The 24120-nt window shown below is 36.0% G+C and overlaps 1 protein-coding gene across 3 annotated transcripts in view; it reads right to left on the bottom strand.

Annotated features, from left to right (window-relative positions):
• Positions 1-24120, bottom strand: part of CPNE8 (copine 8) — a 333515-nt gene that overhangs the window by 203000 nt on the left and 106395 nt on the right. For 2 of the 3 annotated variants that reach the window (XM_027129253.1, XM_027129254.1), the window contains exon 6: positions 18004-18080. The exons of the other annotated variant lie outside the window; for it this stretch is intronic. In XM_027129253.1, coding sequence (XP_026985054.1) covers positions 18004-18080 — 77 coding nt within the window. The remainder of the gene's footprint in view (positions 1-18003; positions 18081-24120) is intronic. 3 annotated transcript variants of the gene reach the window in all.

Below are 24120 nucleotides of genomic sequence, written 5' to 3'. Positions count from 1 at the left end.
TATAGTATCCAGTCCTACAATTAGGTCTTCAAGCCATTTCAAGTTTACTATGTATATGGTGTTAGGAAGTGTTATAATTTCATTTGTTTACAGGCAGCTGTCTAGTTTTCCTAGCACTATGTATTGAAGACTGTCTTTTCTCCGTTGTATATTCTTGCCTCCTTTGTCACAGATTAGGTGACCATAGGAGCGTGGTTTTACCTCTGGATTTTCTATCCTATTCCATTGAACTATTTTTCTGTTTTTGTGCCAGTACCATACTGTTTTGATTACTGTAGCTTTGTAGAATAGTCTGATCCAACCACCTGGAGGAATCAGGGAGCCTGATTCCTCCAGCTCTGTTTTTCTTTCTCAAGATTGCTTTGGATATTCAGGGTCTTTTGTGTTTCCATACAAACTGTAAATTTTTTTTCTAATTCTGTGAAAAATGCCATTGGTACTTGGATAGGGATTGCATTGAATCTGTAGATTGCTTTGGGTAGTAGAATAATTTTCACAATATTAATTCTTCCAATCCAAGAATATGCTATATCTCTCCATCTGATTGTGTCATCTTTAGACTACTACAAGCAAATATATGCCAATAAAATGGACAACCTGGAAGAAATGGACAAATTCTTAGAAAACTACAACCTTCCAAGACTGAAAAAGGAAGAAACAGAAAATATGAACAGACCAATGATAACTAATGAAATTTAAACTGTGATTAAAAATCATCCACAAGAAAAGCCCAGGATGAGATGGCTTCAGAGGAGAATTCTATGACACATTTAGAGAAGAGCTAACACCTATCCTCCTCAAACTCTTCCAAAATATAGAAGAGGGAGGACCACTCCCAAACTCATTCTATGAGGCCACCATCACCCTGATACAAAAACCAGTCAAAGATGTCACAAAAAAGGAAAATTACAGGCCGATATCACTGATGAACATTTTTTAATATAAATATCCTCAACCAAATAATAGCAAACAGAATCCAACAGCACATTAAAAGGATCATACACCATGATCAAGTGGGGTTTACCCCAAGAATGCAAAGATTCTTCAATATACGCAAATCAATACCATATTAATAAATTGAAGGAAAAAAACCATATGATAATCTCAATAGCTGCAGAAAAATCTTGAGACAAAATACAACACCCATTTATGATAAAAAAAACTCTCCAGAAAGTGGGCATAGAGGGAAACTACCTCAACATAATAAAGCCCATATATGACAAACCCACAGCCAACATAATTTTCAATGGTGAAAAGCTGAAAGCATTCCCTCTAAGATCAGGAACAAGACAAGGGTGCCCACTCTCACCACTATTATTCAATATAGATTTGGAAATTTTAGCCACAGCAATCAGAGAAGAGAAAGAAATAAAAGGAATCCAAATCGGAAAAGAAGAACTAAAGCTGTCACTGTTTGCAGATGACATGATACTATACATAGAGAATCCTAAAGATTCTACCAGAAAACTAATACAACTAATCAATGGATTTGGTAAAGTAGCAGGATACAAAATTAATGTACAGATATCTCTTGCATTCCCACACACTAACAACAAAATATCTGAAAGAGTAACTAAGGAAATCCTCCTATTCACCATTACAACAAAAAGAATAAAATACCTAAGAATAAACTTACGTAAGGAGACAAGAGACCTGTATGCAGAAAACTATAAGACACTGATGAAACAAATCAAATACAAACAGATGGAGAGATATACTATGTTCTCGGACTGGAAGAATCAATATTGTGAATATGACTATACTACCCAAAGCAATCTATAGATTCAGTGCAATCCCTATAAAGCTACCAATGACATTTTTCACATTACTAGAACAAAAAATTTTACAATTTGTATGGAAACACAAAAGACACCGAATAGGCAAAGCAACCATGAGAAAGAAAAATGGAGCTGGAGGAATCAGTCTCCTGGACTTCAGACTACATTACAAAGCTACTGTAATCAAGAAGGTATGGTACTGGCACAAAAATATAAATATAGATAAATGGAACAGGATAGAAAGCCCAGAGAGAAACCCATGCACATATGTTCCCTTATCTTTGATAAAGGAGGCAAGACTATACAATGGAGAAAAGACAGCCTCTTCAATAAGTGGTACTGGGAAAACTGGACAGCTACATGTAAAAGAATGAGTTAGAATACTTCCTAACACACAAAAATAAACTCAAAATGGATTAAAGACCTAAATGTAATGCCAGACACTATAAAACTCTTAGAGGAAAACATAGGCAGAACACTCTATGACATAAATCACAGCAAGATCCTTTTTGACCCACCTCCTTGAGTAATGGAAATAAAAACAAAAATAAACAAATGGGAAACTAATGAAACTTAAAAGCTTTTGCACAGGAAAGGAAGCCATAAACAAGATGAAAAGACAGCCCTCCAAACGGTAGAAAATATTTGCAAATGAAGCAACCGACAAAGGACTAATCTCCAAAATATAAAAGCAGCTCATGCAGCTCAATATCAAAAACACAAACATCTCAATCCAAAAGTGTGTAGAAGACCTAAACAGACACATCTGCAAAGAAGATATACAGATTTCCAACAAACACATGAAACAATGCTCAACAGCACTAATCATTAGAGAAATGCAAATCAAAACCACAATGAGGTATCACCTCACACCGGTCAGAATGGCCATCATCAAAAAATCTACAAACAATAAATGTTGGTGAGGGTGTGGAGAAAAGGGAAACCTCTTGCCCTGTTGTGGGATACTGTGGCTGTAAATGGATACAGCCACTATGGAGAACAGTATGGAGGTTCCTTAAAAAACTAAAAATAGAACTACCATATGACCCAGCATTCCCACTACTGGGCATATACCTTGAGAAAACCATAATTCAAAAACAGACATGTACCACAATGTTCACTGCAGCACTATTTACAATAGCCAGGACATGGAAGCAACCTAAATGTCCATTGACAGATGAATGGATAAAGAAGATGTGGCACATATATACAATGGAATATTACTCAGTCATTAAAAGAAATGAAACTGAGTTATTTGTAGTCAGGTGGATGGACCTAGAGTCTGTCATACAGAGTGAAGTAAGTCAGAAAGAGAGAAACAAATACCGTATGCTAACACATATGTATGTATTCTAAAAAAATATTATAATAATGGTTCTGATGAACCTAGTGGCAGTACAGGAATAAAGCTGCAGACATAGAGAATGGACTTGAGGATATGGTGGCCAGGGGAGGGGAAGCTGGGACGAAGTGAGAGAGTACCATTGACATATATACACTATCAAATGTAAAATAGCTAGTGGGAAGCAGCTGCATAGCACAGGGAGGTCAGCTCAGTGCTTCATGACAACCTAGAGGGATGGGATAGGAATGGTGGGAGAGAGGCTCTAGAAGGAGGGGATATGGGGATATATGAATACATATAGCTGATTCACTTTGTTATACAACAAAAATTAAACAACACTGTAAAGCAATTATACTCCAATAAAGATGTAAAATTTTTTTTAAAAAAAGATGTAGGCAATAATATATTAGGTTGTTATACAGTCCTCCAAAAGTTTTCACCACCAAAGTAAAATTTTAGTATTTGTTATTTCTTTCATATCATTTTGTTATGCTGTTTCATTAAGATTTCATTTTCAATACGAGTTAGGCAAATGTTTTCTTGACTTTAGCAATCCTCTTCATTTTAGTACATTTCTGAAAAATTAATACTTTCTTTATCCTAGCAATTCTACTGTTAGGAGTTTATCATAAAGATAAGTTCACCCACATCTACAAACCTGACAAGGATACACAAAGATAGGTATAGAGTGTTCATTGTAATCATGTTTCTAAGAGCCAACAAAAATCAAACAGACAATAACAGAAAAATAAAACAAATTAAACTGAATACATAACTCCAACAAAGGTGAATTATTTAAAATTACGGAAAATGATAGTTTCTATGTAGCTATATTAAAAGGAATTATTTCTACATATATCTATAGTATGGGAAAATGTAAGACAAATTTAAGTGACAAAAGCAGCTTATATACTGGTGTATCTTATTTGTTTTAAATAATATTATGTATACATCTTTTATATTAAAACTATATGATACAAAATTTTTTAAAAATCAACTTTCAAAATATTTTTTTAATCTGTTCACTTCTCCTCATCTTCTTAGTCTGAACTACTTGTGTTCTCCAAACTAGAATATCTCATGAATAATTAAATGCTGATAATTCTGTTAACAACCCACAACCATTTTCCCCACAGCAGTGAATGAATTTTGTCTTTGAACAAATATCATGAACTTTCCCACTGCATCTATGATAAAATTCAAATGACAAAAATGGCCTATTTTCTATTCTAAGTCTGTACTCTAATTTTCATAGCTTATATCAGTATGTAATTGTATTTATTTGTGGTTATTCATTTAATGAATAGATCGTAAACATTCATTATTCATTTAATGAATAGATGGTAAACTCCATGAGGGAATGGGGGAGGGATATTATTGGGTGATTCGATTTAAGAGGTCTTTCCTAAAAGATATTGAGTATATTTAATAACAACAACAATATTAATAACCACCACTGAATGTTTATTAAATTCCAGTGTTCTCTATGACAAATGTACTATATCAAGTACTGCTACTTCTTACAACAATCCTTTTGAAAGTGTATTATTCATATGTTTCAGATGAGGAAACTGGAGCTTGTGAATTTTAAGTAATTTGCTCAAATTATATACCTAACAAATTATGAAACCCAGGTCTGACTGGCCCCAAAGTCCATGTATTATCAACTTCATTACAGTGGCTATTTACTTATCGGTAGACTAAATTCTTCATATTAAAAATGTGACCCATAGATATAAATATATATATAATATAGATGTACAAATTTTTCATATTACATAGCAAGTTAGTAGCAAAGTTGGGACTTTAAACATCATCTGATTCCCTGCCCAATATTCTTTCAAACAAAATAAACCAGACAAAATAACTGTATCAGTCTAATTTTCAGAGAATTTAATAAAGTCAAAATTTCCTCCAAAGTTGACTATATTTTCACAAGCAAAAGTTGCACAATAAAGACATGCACTGCTTTATTGTAAATTTGTATGTTTCTCACCTTTAAGACTAACCACTCTCCTATCCTCCTTTCTGCTTCTCTTCATCCTCATGCTGACTCTTGATCTTCACATGCACTCACAGCCACAGCATAGATTTCAAGACAAGGCCACATTTGAGTCAGAACTCTAAGCCAACCATTTGAGGTTCTGCCTCAGGTCTCTCTTAAGCCCTATTCTTCTACTTGGTTCTTCTGCCTTATTCCCAAGCTCCCTTTCTACTTTATTCCTCCCCCACATTTCTCGTGTTGAACTTCAGCAGCCTTGGACCCTATGTCAGAGATGAGATTCCCATATCCATCAGACAACTACAAGCTGCTCTTCCAATTATCACCTGCCTCCAAGTTCCTGTCCTTGTACTCTTCACTCCTGTCAGGACACTCACTAATCTCTCTTGAATCCCTCCCTTTATTTTCTACCCATTTCTTATTGCCTAGATCACAAGCTGCTATAGTCAGCCTACAAAGAACATAACCTTTTCCCCTAGCTAAAATAGCTGTTGGGTCAATTACCCCTAGACTTTCCAGTCCTCCCCAGAGTAAGAATCTTCTTTCTAATCACAACCAATCCCTACCTCCTTGCCCAATCCTCTTATTTGGAATCAGTCAAGCCTGGATGAGACTAAAAGGAACAAAGAAGTATGTTACATTATGAATATAATAAATGCATTCCTCCCAGAGGAGAGAATGGCAATCTTTATTAAACTGGTGCTGATTCTAGCATTTTGGAAGGCTTTGGTGAATCCATCACTGAGATCTCTAAAGATAGAAGATTCTCTGACAGCATCAGGAAGAATATTAGATATAAGCTCACAGCATGAGAATACACACTGCTGAGTGGGTATAATGCTAAATAATAATGGATGACCTAAAGAGAGAAGCTGATGAGTCATTGGAAGACACAGTAAGTGTTGCAGACAAATTAAGTAGCACAAGACTCACTTTAGGAGTTCAGGGAAAAGACCAAAATGTAGGATGGCATTAAAATATGACAGATGTGTTTCCTCAAAACTTGAATCCAACAGAAAACACTGTTGGAAACTGAAAATCTTGAGCTGCTATTAAAAAGTAAATTAAAAATTCTTGAACATCAGTTTCAAAAAATTCCACATAAAATTTCCTATAGAATGTTAAAAAATAATTTTATTCTCATAAAAATGAGAAAATCTATTTTTAAAAGTGACAGCAATTAACTAAAGCCCAGAAAATAAAAAGATGAATTGAAATTCAAATTCTGATTATTTAATAGGGTATGAGGCAATGTACAAGAAACCACTTTTCCTTTGTAATAAATATAACTTAATTTTCAAAGGCTTGATTAATAATAAATAATTCAAAGCTCTAGTATATCTGCTATAAATCTCCAGATTTTATATTTAACATCATTTTAACAAGACCACCTCTGAGAATATATTATAATACAATTGCAACTAAGAAGCTAGCAGACATTCTTCTAAATACCTTACAAAAAATAATTCGAACTAGGCCATTTAAAGACAAGAAAACAAGGAAATATTTTGAATAACTTAGAATATAAATGGGACACTAACTGGAAAACAAATCTCTAATCTAAAACACTAAATCATTTGGATAATGCTATTTAAGATAAATAACATTTGGGACACAGGAAGACAAAATTCACAACGAGTCAATTTTGTTAATTATGGGTGGATTATCTGCCTCAGGAGGTAATATCCTGTGCTACAATTCTTAAACCTATACCTATCCAGATAGAAAAAAAATCCCTAACTCTTTAACAAAATTGCCAAAGGTAATGGCTGCAGGAGAGTGTACAAATTATATTTCTATCTCCAGCCATGAGGAACATACCATGAAAAATATGTTTACTGACCATCCTACAATATTATCTTTGCCCTAGGTAGCTAAACCCTGGCCAGGGCAGGTTCACAAGGGAGAAGAGGTGTGGGAGAAAGCAAAAGGGACTATGAGAAATAGATGCGCAATCTGCATGTTTAAATATATATTATTTGCCAAGTATGAATACCTTCATCATTTCTGCCAGGCTTTCATATATTCCACTACTTTTATATATTATGTGATAAAACAAGAAATCTTTAGAAGTTGTGTTTGTCGTCAAGCTTCCTGTCAGAGAAGAAAAATTTCCCTGACCTTGCATCACCTCCAGTACCCAACCTGGCTCCATCCTTTCTTCCAAACCCATTCCCTCCTCCACTGAAATATCATATCTTCCAAACTTCCCATCTCTCTCCACCATCTGTCCATCAGATTGGTTCAAAATAATCAAGTTCACAGAAAAAGATACCACTGAGCAAGGGTTAGCAGGAATAAGTATGGAATCTAAAAGCATCCATGGAGTGGATCAGCTATGAAGAGCTACTTCAACATTATGGGCAGATACAGCTTCCATGCAAGCAACATTTCACTCTCTTCCTCAACCAAACCATGCTTTTTCAAACAAAACAGTATGAATAGCTTAGACTGCTTTTCATTTGAAGTTGAGGTGAGGAGGTGAAATACTATTTGAATAGAAAATGCACCTTCTCTTAAAGCACTTGAATTTCCAAGAGCCCAAGAGAGAATGCTTATCTCAGTGGACCCAGTTTTTTATTTCACATGTTCCCCTTTCTGTAGACACATGCCTCTCTCATAGCTGGAGTTTTGTTTCTTTTTTTAAACATCTTTATTGGAGTACAATTACTTTACAATGGTGTGTTAGTTTCTGCTTTATAACAAAGTGAATCAGTTATACATATACATAGATCCCCGTATCTCTTCCCCCTTGTGTCTCCTGCCCTACCACCCTCCCTATTCCACCCCTCTAGGTGGTCACAAAGCACCAAGCTGAACTCCCTGTGCTATGCAGCTGCTTCCAACTAGCTAGCTATTTTACGTTTGGTAGTGTATATATGTACATGCCACTCTCTCACTTTGTGCCAGCTTACGCTTCCCCCTCCCTGTATCCTCAAATACATTCTCTAGTAGGTCTATGTCTTTATTCCCGTCTTGCCCCTAGGTTCTTCATGACAATTTTACTTTTTTCTTAGATTTGTTTTTTAGATTTGTTTTTCTCTTTCTGACTTACTTCACTCTGTATGACAGACTCTAGGTCCATCCACCTCACTACAAATAACTCAATTTTGTTTCTTTTTATGGCTAAGTAATATTCCATTGTATATATGTGCCACATCTTCTTTATCCATTCATACGATGATGGACACTTAGGTTGCTTCCATGTCCTGGCTAATGTAAATAGAGGTGCAATGAACATTTTGGTACATGACTCTTTTTGAATTATGGTTTTCTCAGGGTATATGCCCAGTAGTGCGATTGCTGGGTCATATGGTAGTTCTATTTGTAGTCTTTTAGGTAACCTCCATACCATTCTCCATAGTGGCTGTATCAATTTACATTGCCAGCAACAGTGCAAGAGGGTTCCCTTTTCTCCACACCCTCTCCAGCATTTATTGTTTCTAGATTTTTTGATGATGGCCATTCTGACAAGGGTGAAATGATATCTCATTGTAACTTTGATTTGCATTTCTCTAATGATTAATAATGTTGAGCAATCTTTCATGTGTTTGTTGGCAATCTATATCTTCTTTGGAGAAATGACTATTTAGGTCTTCTGCCCATTTTTGGATTGGGTTTTTTGTTTTTTTGATATTCAGCTGCATGAACTGCTTGTAAATTTTGGAGATGAATGCTTTGTCAGTTGCTTCATTTGCAAATATTTTCTCCAATTCTGAGGGTTGCCTTTTACTCTGGTTTATGGTTTCCTTTGCTGTGCAAAAGCTTTTACGTTTCATTAGGTCCCATCTGTTTATTTTTCTTTTTATTTCCATTTCCCTAGGTGGTAGGTCAAAAAGGATCTTGCTGTGATTTATGTGTTTAGAGTGTTCTGCCTATGTTTTCATTTAAGAGTTTTATAGTGTCTGCCCTTACATTTAGGTCTTTAATCCATTTTGAGTTTATTTTTGTGTACGGTATTAGGGAGTTTCTAATTCCATTCTTTTACATGTAGCTGTCCAGTTTCCCAGCACCACTTATTGAAGAGGCTGTCTTTTCTGCACTGTGTATTCTTGCCTCCTTTATCAAAGATAAGATGACCATATGTGTGTGGATTTATCTCTGGGGTTTCCATCCTGTTCCATTGATCTATATTTCTGTTTTTGTGCCACTACCATACTGTCTTGATTACTGTAGCTTTGTAGTATGGTCTGAAGTCAGGGAGCCTGATTCCTCCAGCTCCGTTTTACTTTCTCAAGATTGCCTTGGCTATTGGGGTGTTTTTTGTTTCCATACAAACTGTAAAATTTTTTGTTCTAGTTCTGTTAAAAATGCCATTGGTAGTATGATAGGGATTGCACTGAATCTGTAGATTTCTTTGGGTAGTACAGACATTTTCACAATGCTGATTCTTCCAGTCCAAGAACATGATATATCTCTCCATCTGTTTGTATCATCTTTAATTTCTTTCATCGGTGTCTTATAGTTTTCTGCATACGTCTTTGGTCTCTTTAGGTAAGTTTATTCCTAGGTATTTTATTCTTTTTTGTTGTGATGGTAAATGGGATTATTTCCTTAATTTCTCTTTCAGGTTTTTGATCATTAGTGTATAGGAATGCAAGAGATTTCTGTACATTAATTTTGTGTCTTGCTACCTTACCAAATCCAACTGGCTCTAGTAGTTTTCTGGTAGCATCTTTAGAATACTCACTGTATAGTATCATGTCATCTGCCAACAGTGACAGTTTTACTTCTTCTTTTCCACTTTGGATTCCTTTTATTTATTTTTTCTCTTTGACTGCTATGGCTAAAACTTCCAAACTATGTTGAATAATAGTGGAGAGAGTGGGCAACCTTGTCTTGCTCCTGTTCTTGGAGGAAACGGTTTCAGTTTTTCATCATTGATAAAGAGGTTGGCTATGGGTTTCTCATATATGGCCTTTATTATGTTGAGGAAAGCTCCCTCTATAACTACTTTCTGGAGGGTTTTTATCATAAATCAGTGTTGAATTTTGTCAAAAGCTTTTTCTACATCTATTGAGATGATCATATGGTTTTTCTCCTTCAATTTGTTAATATGGCGTATCACAGTGACTGATTTGCATATATTGAAGAATCCTTGTATTGCTGGGATAAACCCCACTTGATCATGGTGTATGATCCTTTTAATGTGCTGTTGGATTCTGTTTGCTAGTATTTTGTTGAGGATTTTTGCATCTATGTTCATCAGTGATATTGGCCTGTAGTTTGCTTTCTTTGTGAAATCTTTGTCTGATTTTGGTAACAGGGTGATGGTAGCCCCATAGAATGAGTCTGGGACTGTTCCTCTCTCTGCTATATTTTGGAAGATTTTGAGAAGGATAGGTTTTAGCTCTTCCCTAAATGTTTGACAGAAATCACCTGTGAAGGCATCTGGTCCTGGACTTTTGTTATTTGGACGATTTTTAATCACAGTTTCTATTTCAGTGCTTGTGATTGGTCTGTTCATATTATCTATTTCTTCCTGTTTCAATCTTGGAAGGTTGTGCATTTCTAAGAATTTGTCCATTTCTTCCAGGTTGTCCATCTTATTGGCACACAGTTCCTTGTAGTAATCTCATGATCCTTTGTATTTCTGCAGTGTCAGTTGTTACTTCTCCATTTTTATTTCTAATTCTATTGATTTGAATCTTCTCCCTTTTTTTCCTGATGAGTCTGGCTAATGGTTTATCAATTTTGTTTATCTACTCAAAGAACCAGTTTTTAATTATATTGATCTTTGTTATCTTTTCCTTCATTTCTCTTTCATTTATTTCTGATCTGATTTTTATGATTTCTTTCCTTCCTCTAACTTTGGGGTTTTTTTTTTTTGTTTGTTTTTCTTTCTCTGATTGCTTTAGCTGTAAGGTTAGGTTGTTTATTTGAGTTGTTTCTTGTTTCTTAAGGTAAGATTGTATTGCTATGAACGTCCCTCTTAGAACTGCTTTTGCTGCCTCCTATAGGATTTGGGTCATCCTGTGTTCATTGTCATTTTTTCTTGGTATTTTTTTGATTTCCTCTTTGATTTATTCAGTGATCTCTTGGTTATTAAGTAGTGTATAATTTAGCCTCCATGTGTTTGTATTTTTTACAGATTTTTTCCTGTAATTGATATCTAGTCTCATAGCGTTGTGGTCTGAAGAGATACTTGATACGATTTCATATTTAAAAACTTACCAAGGCTGATTTGTGACCCAAGATATGATCTATCCTGGAGAATGTTACATGAGCACTTGAGAAGAAAGTGTATTCTGTTGTTTCTGGGTACATTTCCTATAAATATCAATTAAGTCAATCGTCTTTACTGTATCATTTAAAGCTTGTGTTTCCTTATTTATTTTCATTTTGGACGTTCTCTCCATTGGTGAAAGTGGGGTGTTAAAGTCCCCTACTATGATTGTGTTACTGTTGATATCCCCTTTTATGGCTGTTAGTATTTGCCTTATGTATTGAGGTGCTCCTATGTTGGGTGCATAAATATTCACAATTGCTATATTTTTTGGATTGATTCCTTGATCACTATGTAGTGTCCTTCTTTGTCTCTTGCAATAGTCTTTATTTTAACGTCTATTTTGTCAGATATGAGAATTGCTACTCCAGCTTTCTTCTGATTTCCATTTGCATGGAATATCTTTTTCCATCACCTCACTTTCAGTCTGTATGTGTCCCTAGGTCTGCAGTGGGTGTCTTGTAGACAGCATATATACAGGTCTTGTTCTGTATCCATTCAGGCAGTCTATGTCTTTTAGTTGGAGCATTTAATCCATTTATATTTAAAGTAATTATAAATATGTATGTTCCTATTACCATTTTCATAATTGTTTTGGGTTTGTTATTGTAGGTCTTTTCCTTCTCTTGCGTTTCCTGCCTAGAGATGTTCCTTTAGCATTTGTTGTAAAGCTGCTTTGGTGGTGCTGAAGTCTCCTAGCCTTTGCTTGTCTGTAAAGGTTTTAATTTCTCCATCAAATGTGAAAGAGATCCTCGCTGGGTGAAGTAATCTTGTTTGTAGGTTTTTCTCCTTTATCACTTTAAATATGTCCTGCCACTCCCTTATGGCTTGCAGACTTTCTGCTGAAAATTCAGCTGTTAACCTCATGGGGATCCCCTTGTATGTTATTTTTTGCCTTTCCCTTGCTGCTTTTTTTTTTCTGTTTTTTATTTTGTGGTACACTGGCCTCTCACTGTTGTGGCCTCTCCCATTGCAGAGCACAGGTTCCTGACGCGAAGGCTCAGCGGCCATGGCTCATGGGCCTAGCCACTCTGCGGCATGTGGGATCTTCCCGGACCGGGGCATGAACCTGTGTCCCCTTCATCGGCAGATGGACTCTCAACCATTGTGCCACCAGGGAAGCCCCCCCTTGCTGCTTTCAATATTTTTTCTTTGCATTTAATTTTTGATAGTTTGATTAATATGTGTCTTGACGTATTTCTCCTTGGATTTATCCTCTATGGGACTCTGTGCTTCCTGGACTTGATCAACTATTTCCTTTCCCATATTTGGGAAGTTTTCAACTATAATCTCTTCAAATATTTTCTCAGTCCCTTTCTTTTTCTCTTCTTCTTCTGGGACCCCTATAATTCGAATGTTGGTGCATTTAATGTTATCCCAGAGGTCTCTGAGACCATCCTCAATTCTTTTCATTCTTTTTCCTTTATTCTGCTGTGCCATAGTTATTTCCATTGTTTTATTTTCCAGGTCACTTAACTGTTTTTCTGCCTCTGTTATTCTGCTATTGATCCCTTCTAGAGAATTTTAAATTTCATTTATTGTGTTGTTCACCACTGTTTGTTTGCTCTTTCGTTCTTCTAGCTCCTTGTTAAACGTTTCTTGTATTTTCTCCATTCTATTTCCAAGATTTTGTATCATCTTTACTCTCACTACTCTGCATTCCTTTTCAGGTAGACTGCCTATTTCCTCTTCATTTGTTAGGTCTGGTGGGTTTTTGCCTTGCTCCTTCATCTGCTGTGTGTTTCTCTGTCTTCTCATTTTGCTTAACTTTCTGTGTTTGGGGTCTCCTTTTCACAGGCTGCAGGTTTGTAATTCCCGTTGTTTTGGGTGCCTGTCCCCAGTGGCTAAGGTTGGTTCAGTGGGTTGTGTAGGCTTCCTGGTGGAGGGGACTAGTGCCTGTGTTCTGGTGGGTGAGGCTGGATCTTGTCTTTCTGGTGGGCAGGTCCACATCTGTTGTTGTGTTTTGGGGTGTCTGTGGTCTTAACATGATTTTAGGCAGCCTCTCTGCTAATGGATGGGGTTGTGTTCCTGTCTTGCTAGTTGTTTGGCATATGATGTCCAGCACTGTAACTTGCTGGTCGTTGAGTGGAGCTGGATCTTGGTGGTGAGATGAAGATCTCTGGGAGATTTTCGCCGTTTGATATTATGTGGAGCTGGGAGGTCTCTTGTGGCCAGTGTCCTGAACTTGGCTCTCCCACCTCAGATGTACAGCACTGACTCCTGGCTGGAGCACCAAGAGCCTTTCATCCACATAGCTCAGAATAAAAGGGAGAAAAAAAAAGAAGGAATGAAAGAAGGAAGAAGATAAAATAAGATAAAATAAAATAAAATAAAATAAAGTAAAATAAAATAAAATTATTAAAATAAAAAAGAATTGTTAAAAAAAATTTTTAAGCAATAAAAAAAGAAAGAAAGAAGAAAGCAACCAAAGCAGAAAACATATCCAGCAATGGTAACAAGTCCTAAAAATTATACAAAAAAAAAAAAAAAAAAACAGACAGACAGAACCCTAGAACCAATGGTAAAAGCAAAACTATATGGAGAAAATCATGCACAGGAGCATACAGATACACACTCACAAAAAGAAAAAGAGGAAAAAAAATTTATATCATTGCTCCCAAAGTCCACCTCCTTCAATTTGGGATGATTCGTTGTCTATTCAGGTATTCCACAGATGCAGGACACATCAAGTTGATTGTGGAGATTTAATCCACTGCTCCTGAGGCTGCTGGGAGAAACTTCCCTTTCTCTTCTTTGTTTGCACATCTCCTGGGTTTCAGCTTTGGATTTGGACCCGTCTCTGTGTGTAGGTCACCTGAGGGCGTCTCCTCTTCACTCAGACAGGACGGGATTAAAGGAGCAGCTGATTTGGGGGTTCTGGCTCCCTCAGGCCAGGGGTACGGAGGGGTACAGAGTGCGGGGCGAGCCTGCGGCAGCAGAGGCCAACATGACATTGCACCAGCCTGGGGTGCACTGTGTGTTCTCCCGGGAAGGTTGTTCCTGGATCATGGGACCGTGGCAGTGTCGGGCTGCACAGTTTCCCAGGAAGGGAGGTGTGGATAGTGACCTGTGCTTGCACACAGGCTTCTTGGTTGCTGTAGCAGTGGTGTTACAGTTTCATGCCCGTGTCTTGTGTCTGCGCTGATAGCCATGACTCACGCCTGTTTCTGGAGCTCCTTTAAGCAGCGCTCTTAATCTCCTCTCCTTGTGCACCAGGAAACAAAGGGGCAAGAAAAAGTCTCTGACCTCTTCAACAGTTCCAGACTTTTTCCCGGACTCCCTCCCTGCTAGCTGTGGCACACTAGCCCCTTCAGGCTGTGTTCAGGCAGCCAACCCCATTCCTCTCCCTGGAGTCTGACCTCCAAAGCCCGAGCCTCAGCTCCCAGCCCCAACTGTCCCAGCGCGTGAGCAGACAAGCCCCTTGGGCTGGTGATTGCTGGTCGGCACCAGTCCTCTCTGAGGGAATCTCTCAGCTTTGCCCTCTGTACCCCTATTGCTGTGCTCTCCTCCATTGCTCCAAAGCTTCCCCCCTCCGCCATCTGCAGTCTCTGCCCGCAAAGGGGCTTCCTAGTGTGTGGAAACCTTTCCTTCTTCACATCTCCCTCCCACTAGTGCAGGTCCCATTCCTATTATTTTGTCTCCATTTTTTCTTTTTTTCTTTTCCCCTACCTAGGTACGTGCGGAGTTTCTTGCCTTTTGGGAGGTCTGAGGTCTTCTTCCAGCTTTCAGTAAGTGTTCTGTAGGAGTGGTTCCACATGTAGATGTATTTCTGCTGTATTTGTGGGGAGGAAGGTGATCTCCACATCTTACTCTTCCGCCGTCTTGAAGGTCCCCCCCCTCATAGCTAGAGTTTTTAACAAAAGCCAATATTTTCTCAAGCAAGAGGGTGGGTGACTACAAAATATTTGTGTATTTGTTTGATATAATCCAGTGTCCACCTGGGTTGGAGTAACTTCCCAGGTGAGAGAATATGATTATTATCATCTGATTTTTTAATTAATAAATCCAAAATATCCTTCCACTAGCAAGCTAAATCTATTCAATTTTACTGTCCTATTTTTGATTAATCTCCTAAGAACCCTCTCAACTCTTTCCTCTGTTCTCTTTATCTCAAGTAACTAACTTAATTCCCTCATGTAATAGGCCCCATTCAGCAATTCTTCGTTTCTTTGCTTCTTTCTTTTGTAGCCTATCTCTTTGCTACACTCAAAATCTGCACTTCATTACCCATTTAGTAATAACACTTGCCTAGCTAAACTTACTTTGAAAATCAAAAAATTTCCCACTGCTTAAACAATAAGCCCACCTTTAAACCCTTTTCTTAATGTTTATTTACCTGGTAAGATTGCCCAATAAAGTAAGGGGGAGACTTTGAATATAAGATTAGTTACATATACTTTTAAAAATTGAATAAATTATATATTTTTCAATAAGATAGATATAATATCAACACTTACAATAAACTTGCCTAAATTACAAAATACCCTATAGATGAAGTAAAGTATGTAGTTATAATACCTCCATGTTGTCTGAAAAGGTTTCCAAGGTTTTGCCTCATTTGTGCTACCCTAATCTCAGCAGAAGCTTAGAAAAATCTAAGGAGCATTTCACCATTTCTGATTATGTAAAATGATTATGGCTCAACTGCTGGCCAATACTCCCTACATTGGCATATTCTGCCAATCATTACTGTAGGAATCTTCACCCTGTAGCCTGAATTTGCTTCTGTTGGTCTTGTCCAGTGGGACTTGGACTTGTTGAATTAACTGAACAAGGACTACATCTTACACTACGTTCTATTTACCACATAACCGAGCCAATATAATATCAACTTTTTAACATGTTTTAATACTAATATAATGCTGATTTTCCACTGGGAAAAATTCTATGGAATTTAAGAGCTTTCTGAAATGAGTTATGATTTCCTTTTATGGAGAAAATAACATCAGGTAAAACTGTTTAATAAAATGATCAATTTAAAAATATGAGTGCAAGTTCTGTAAAAATCTCTATTCTGTTGCTCTAAAATAAAAATTCTACATTTTAACTGCTTTTTTCTCTCAAAGAATATTAAAGGCATATTTATGGTAGCATTGTATAGATAATATTGATTATTTTTTCAGCAAAAGAAAGGGTGTTTTACTAATCTAAGAATGCTTATGGGCCTACGTTACTAGACTAGACAATGCAATAAGAATTATGTATACTTAATAAAAATATCTATATTTGTTTTATAGATTACTTATCATTGATTTATTAAAGTGAGCATAAATATATTTAAACCATAATCTTCCAAATCCTACAATGATGTAAAAACAAATTACATGTGAAAAGAATGTTCAAAAGATCATTGGTATGCAAAAGTTTTCAAACTGACATTCAGCAATGATTTTCTAAGATAATCAAAGTTAAATAAAAGAAGTTAGAAATCATAGACTTCTTATTAGCCTAAGAAGAAGATACTAAGTATAAAGTTCCATTTTATACAGGGAAGGTGAAAATGATGCTTTAACCATTTCAAGTGTTTGATGTCAAAGGTGAATAGATTTGTAAAGTTTTGAGATAATTATTTTATAAGTTTGAGATTCTTAAACAATTGGTGAAGATAGAGACTTCAGAACTCCCCAAATCTTTAGACATTGTGGTTTGCTCTGCAATAGCCTTAGACCCTCCTAGATCTTTTGATTTTTAAAAGCAGTTAAGTGAATCAAAAAAATCAAAATTAGGGATGGGGGAAGAAGGAGGACAAGGAGAGGAAAGTATTAGAGAAAATGTCTAGAGTTTGTTTTCTGCCTTGTATGGAATTAGAGAAAATAGGATCATCTCATGCAATTGATCTGAAAATTAAGCATGATAGCCATAATTGAAGGTGAATATGGAAAATATAATTCTTAGTGACCACCTTCTATTAACATTTTCATACTTACTGCCTTCTTTTCAGACTAATTTTTTAGTAAAAAGTATTATTAAATCTCAATCACTAAAAATGCATTGATTAAACACAAAAGGTGGTACTACATATAGTCCCTGGTCCAAAGAAGTAAAATCTCTTCTTCAGAAAGTACTACATCTGGGGCTACCCTGGTGGCGCAGTGGTTGAGAGTCTGCCTGCCAATGCAGCGGACACGGGTTTGAGCCCTGGTCCGGGAAGATCCCACATGCCGCGCAGCAACTCGGCCCATAAGCCACAACTACTGAGCCTGCACGTCTGGAGCCTGTGCTCTGCAGCAAGAGAGGCCACGACAGTGAGAGGCCCGCGCACTGCGATGAAGAGTGGCCCCTGCTTGCCACAACTAGAGAAAGCCCTTGCACAGAAACGAAGAGCCAACACAGCCAAAAATAAATAAATAAAATTATTAAAAAAAAAAAAAAAAGTACTACATCTAAGAATTAATAGTATAACCAAAAGGAAAACAACAAATTTTCTGGCTTAAATCTACTCATTTCATTTTGTGAAGATTTTGTAGCATGGCATATGACAGCTGAAATATAAATTATCCTTTATAAAAATGTCAAAATGATTTGTTGGAAGAAAAATACTCAAGATTTTAAAACACACTTTTGGTCTACAACCACATATTCATCAATTTAAAACTGCCAAAACAGAAAATAAAGAGTTAACATTTCATTGTCTAAATTAAAAAATACTTACACTATGGACTTTTCCAGGCGACTTCCCTGTGAACCAACAATCTCCCCCAATGTACAAAACACTTGTCCCAGAAAGTCCTAAAATAGATAAAAGGATTAAAGCTCTTAAGTTCCCAAACTGTCTTTACACTATGTATTTTGTACATCATATCTGCACTGTTTTCATTGCTAAAATATTGAATTCTCTAACTTCCAAGAATAAACAAAATAAGCTGAAAATGCACTAATTTTAGCATGTGATTGTCCCCTAAGTTTGTACAGCCTTTTGTCCTTTAATCACTAAGCTGGCTTGTTATTAAGAGTGTTTAGACATTGTGTTTATTTTCTTTCTCTTTTTTAAATTAAAATGAAAATGGAAAAAAGTTCCATGATTTGAATCCACAATTGGGTTCACTTGAGATGTCTCTGAAACTTCTAAACTTTTGGCTGAGAAGGCAAATCATGAAAGCGCAGAGCAGTGGTGGTCAGCACTAACAGTGATACTTACAAAGAAGCAGTGTGACATCATGGCTACAACTAGGATCCAGAGCCACACTGCCAGATGTCTGTTCCAGTACCACCACTGACCATTTGTGACTGCGGCAGTTAATAAACTCTCCGGTTTCCTCTAACATGTAGTCGCCCCCTTACAGAGCTATTTTGAGGTTTCAATGGGTTATTGCATGAGATAATATTAGTATATATTAAGTGCCTAAAAATGGGTTAAGTATAATACATTATAAAGTTATTAATGTACCACTAGATGATTGTTATTTTCAAGGCTCAGAATAACCTTGCAAAATGAGAGGTCTGTTCTTAATACTAAATTTCATGTATAAAGAAACTAATCATCTAGGAGGTTATTTCTTTCATGTTTTAAGCAGTCAGTAAATAGCAGAGTCAGAACTAACCCAGATATTCTGATTCAAGATTGAAATACTGCCTAAGGATATACATATCATAAATACAATGCAACTTCCCATGTCAATAAAATAAGGGCTCCAACACCATCTGGATATGTGGGTCAAGAAAATATAGAGGTGGTTCAGGGAGAGGCACTCTCTCTAGCATAGCCTGTGTAAGAATCCAAGCTGTCCTAAAGGAGAAAGTGGGAGATCTCCCTAAATTGTACTGTGAACTGGCCCAGGAAAAGCCCTAAGAAGGATGGGCAGAGGAATGACAGCAAGTAAAATGTTGTTTTAAGTTTCACTAAATAAAAATTTTAAATGCCTAACAAGCCATTTTATGGCTAAAAAGCCATAAAAGTAAAAACTGTGTTATTCAGGGTAAGTTGCTATAAGTCCCATGAGAGGAAAAAAAACACTGTAGACTAGGATAGTCGAGGGAATATTTTCCCAAAGTAAGTAAGCCTTGAGAACCAGGTAGGAATCAGATCATGGATAGAAGACAGTTGGAACATTTGAGTCCTAGAGAACAAATCAGAGTATCAGGCAAGAATGTAATGAGAAAAGAGCAGACCTCAAATAAAGGACAGAAACAGAGATAAAGAATCAAGACTGTGGAGGGCCCTCTTGGCCAAGCAGCAACAAAAACAACATTGCCTTAGATTAATGAGAAGCAACTGGCAATGTTTCAGCAATTCAGGGACACCATTAAACAGTGCATTTAGAAGATTACTCAGATACCAATTTGCAGAATGGACTGAGGAGTGAAGAAAAATCTGGAAGCCAGCTCAATCAGAAGGCCACAGTAGTTAATAAGCAAAGTGTGAAGGCCCAAGCTAAAGTTGTAGCAAATGCTTGGGAACAGTGCACAGAAAAATGGCAGGATTTGGTGTAAGCTGTACCTGCACATGGTGGGAGGTAGGGCAATGGAGAGAGGGAGAGAGAAACAGAAAATAAATCTGGATTTGGAACTTGATGGCTGACAGAATGGCAATAACTTAATAAAATTGCAAATCATTTTAAATTTTGCTTTTGAGTAAGCAAATACTACTTAAGGTAAAGCCTTGACATATTTAAATTAAATATCCTTAAAAATAACATGTCTTTCCCAACTTCATAAAAGACTTTACAAATATGTTTATGGGTTTTTTAAAACAAACGTAATTTTTTCTAAGTCTCATGACACATAGAAGGAGCTTAATACTAATACTTAATACTAAAGATTTGGAATATGTCATTGGTCTCGTAAGTCAGCAACAAAAAATACATGGGGATTCTGGAACTCTTTCCTAAGGATACCGATATTGATGGACAGCTGCTCATACTACATATTAAATGGATTTGGCCAATGGAGTAACAAGTTTCAGTAAAAGCTGTTCATTGCTGTAATGACTCAAGAAAACAGAACAGATATATTGAGCAGTCCATATTAGAGTAGACACATATTAGCAAATAGAGAACACACACATATCATCATTGCTGAACAAAAAAGGAAATAAAAATAATAAAGTCAATAAAATGTGCTCCAAAAAGATATAGTGTGCATCTGCACACATTATAGTTATTGCACTCTTTGCCCCTAAATATTTATGGTATCTATGTAATTATTTTATATCTGCCTATGTTTGTGTATTCCCAATTTAGCAACACATTTACTACTCACAATGCAAAAATTAGCACATAATATTTAATATTTGTCTACTTCTTCTTGTGTTGGAAAACTCTAGTGAATCCATTTTTTGTCGTCTCAATGGTCCACATTTCCTATGAATTTTACACAATACTAGTAATATAATTAGTGCCCCTTAATGGATATTTTTAGATATGTGTTCTGTAGTTAGATAAAGATAGAAATGAAAACTACCTATAATAGAAACTGCTTTACTGTTTCTTATTATAGTGTTGTATTCCAGTTGATGAGCCACCATAGTTAGGTCATAATAGAATTTCCAGTATAAATCCAAGCACTTTTCTACAATTCTAACACACACATAGACCAAATCCACTTTACAGTGGCTGGTAATTGAGAAATGTATCAATTTATTCAATCATATTAACTACTGGGCTTTCCAAAAACTGACCATGAATACTTGTTAAATGTATTCATTATTATTTTATAATCTAAGTAATACACAGATAGAACTTAGTTTTGAAATCTGTTTAAATGACTATAAACCACATTGTTAGTATATAACAATATAACAATATAAGATGCATTCTGCCACTCTTTAAAAGTATCCAAATATTACCCTAAATCCAATATGCTAGTAATAAAACTGGAAGGCTTATCACTGAGCAGTAGAGGAGACAAGGAAAAAAAAAAAAAACAGAGTATAGCAACACAAAGCATCATAATAATAATGTTTCACATTCATAGGTAGTTTTTAAAAAACTTAGCAAATCAGAGGAAGTGTTTGGATTATTTCCATAACAATCTAAATCTAGTTTTATTACTAGCATAACACAACTCAAAATCCAAGGGAACATTGCTGTACTATCAGATTCCAGCTGATTACATTTATGTTTCTCTTCTCTTTTTTGTTAATATTCAGAGGAATGTCTACTTTAATTGTATGCATGAGCATAATATCCTAATTTCTTCAGAATTTTTTTTTATTATTATACCCACATTTACATTTATTACAGGGAAAGGATACATTAAAGTTAGCCATGGCAAGACACACAGGGAAGAATCCAGGAGGGTTCCAAATGGAAGTTTTCATTGTCCTTAAGATGCATTACTCTCCTGTCATTATTACATTATTATTTCATTTGTACCAATCTTTACTAATGAATTCCATCCATCTACATTTTATATTATATTATAGCAAGAAAGTTATCTATACTCATGAAAATTACACTGATGCTATGTGCTCTAATAATTCCACACAAATAAAAAGGTAATTTACTTTGCATTAAATTAACTGGTTTTGTGTTGGTTTGTATGCTTGCTTGCTAGGTACTACTATTAATGACTCCTATATATTCTTTATAAAAGATTTTTTACATGCATACATTTATTTATTTATATAGGAAAGCAGAATGACATACTCCTCAGGAGTGAGAATTATAAGAGGCTAGACTGCCTGTGTTTGTATTTTGGCTGAAACATTTACTAATGCCTCTACACCTCTGTATCCTAATCTATAAAATACACTTTGTAAATAATACTTGCCAATTAAATTGTTGGGAGGTCTAAGTAAGATAACGTATGCAAAACACTTAAAATAAATGCTGAGAACATAGTAAGTATCTAATAAATATATGCCTCCTCTCTCCTCCCTACTTTCCTGGGTTAAAGAATATTACAACATACACAAAACTTTCCACTTGCCACTAGATTCCAGTACTGGAGATACTATAAATATCTGAATAAAATAATACATTTTCTTTTCCAAAACCACTTTACACTCATGGTCAATACAGATGCTCATTTTGAGTGTCATTATAAAACCCAGAAGTGTCTTATCTTAAATGTTAACACGTATACATACAAATATATCTATGTAAAGCACGACATTTTTAAAACAATAGTATAATGAACCAGGAGGTGTGGTTTCATATTAACTGGTAAATAAAATTTCTAATTTCTATTCTATTACAAAGCTAACCAATGAATGTAGATTACCATCAGCATCATAATAAACAATTTTATAAGCATTCAATAGTGTGGCATCTTTTTCCTAAAAGAACTACAAAGATAATCTTTAAATGGCGTTCCTGTTTTATAAAATGATCAATGAGCATAGAAAATACTTCTAATTAATAGATAATTCAAATTAAAAGACAAATGAGTTATTGATAGCTAAGTTTTAACACAGCATAGTAATTGAGTACAGTCAACTGTTCAGGAGTTAATCATTCATTCTTTGGGTTTTTTTTTTTTACCATTTTTATTGGAGTATAATTGCTTTACAATGGTGTGTTAGTTTCTGCTTTACAACACAATGAATCAGATATATATACATATGTTCCCATATCTCTTCCCTCTTGCGTCTCGCTCCCTCCGACCCTCCCTATCCCACCCCTCCAGGCGGTCACAATGCACTGAGCTGATCTCCCTGTGCTATGCGGCTGCTTCCCACTAGCTATCTACCTTACGTTTGGAAGTGTATATATGTCCATGCCTCTCTCTCGCTTTCTCACAGCTTACCCTTCCCCCTCACCATATCCTCAAATCCCTTCTCTAGTAGGTCTGTGTCTTTATTCCTGTCTTACCCCTAGGTTCTTCATGACATTTTTTCTTAAATTCCATATATATGTGCTAGCATACAGTATTTGTCTCTCTCTTTCTGACTTACTTCACTCTGTAGGACAGAATCTAGGTCTATCCACCTCACTACAAATAGCTCAATTTCGTTTCTTTTTATGGCTGAGTAATATTCCATTGTATATATGTGCCACATCTTCTTTATCCATTCATCCGATGAAGGACACTTAGGTTGTTTCCATCTCTGGGCTATTGTAAATAGAGCTGCAATGAACATTTTGGTACATGACCCTTTTTTAATTATGGTTTTCTCAGGGTATATGCCCAGTAGTGGGATTGCTGGGTCATATGGTAGTTCTCTTTGTAGTTCTTTAAGGAAACTCCATACTGTTCTCCACAGTGGTTGTATCAATTTACATTCCCACCAACAGTGCAAGAGGGTTCCCTTTTCTCCGCACCCTCTCCAACATTTATTGTTTCTAGATTTTTTGATGATGGCCATTCACACTGGTGTGAGATGATATCTCATGGTAGTTTTGATTTACATTTCTCTATTGATTAGTGATGTTGAGCATTCTTTCATGTGTTTGTTGGCAGTCTGTATATCTTCTTTGGAGAAATGTCTATTTAGGTCTTCTGCCCATTTTTGGATTGGGTTGTTTGTTTTCTTAATACTGAGCTGCATAGCTGCTTATAAATTCTAGACATTAATCCTTTGTCAGTTGCTTCATTTGCAAATATTTTCTCCCATTCTGAGGGTTATCTTTTGGTCATGTTTATGGTCTCCTTTGCTGTGTAAAAGCTTTGAAGTTTCATTAGGTCCCATTTGTTTATTTTTGTTTTTATTTCCATTTCTCTAGGAGGTGGGTCAAAAAGGATCTTGCTGTGATTTATGTCATAGAGTGCTCTGCCTATATTTTCCTATAAGAGTTTGATAGTGTCTGGCCTTACATTTAGGTCTTTAAACCATTTTGAGCTTATTTTTGTGTATGGTGTTAGGGAGTGATCTAATCTCATACTTTTA

Source organism: Aethalodelphis obliquidens, unplaced genomic scaffold, assembly GCF_003676395.1.
Source record: "Aethalodelphis obliquidens isolate GAN/ISIS:26980383/991018 unplaced genomic scaffold, ASM367639v1 scaffold36, whole genome shotgun sequence".
In the NCBI taxonomy this organism is placed as follows: domain Eukaryota; kingdom Metazoa; phylum Chordata; class Mammalia; order Artiodactyla; family Delphinidae; genus Aethalodelphis; species Aethalodelphis obliquidens.
This window is presented reverse-complemented; position numbering and strand designations above follow the sequence as displayed.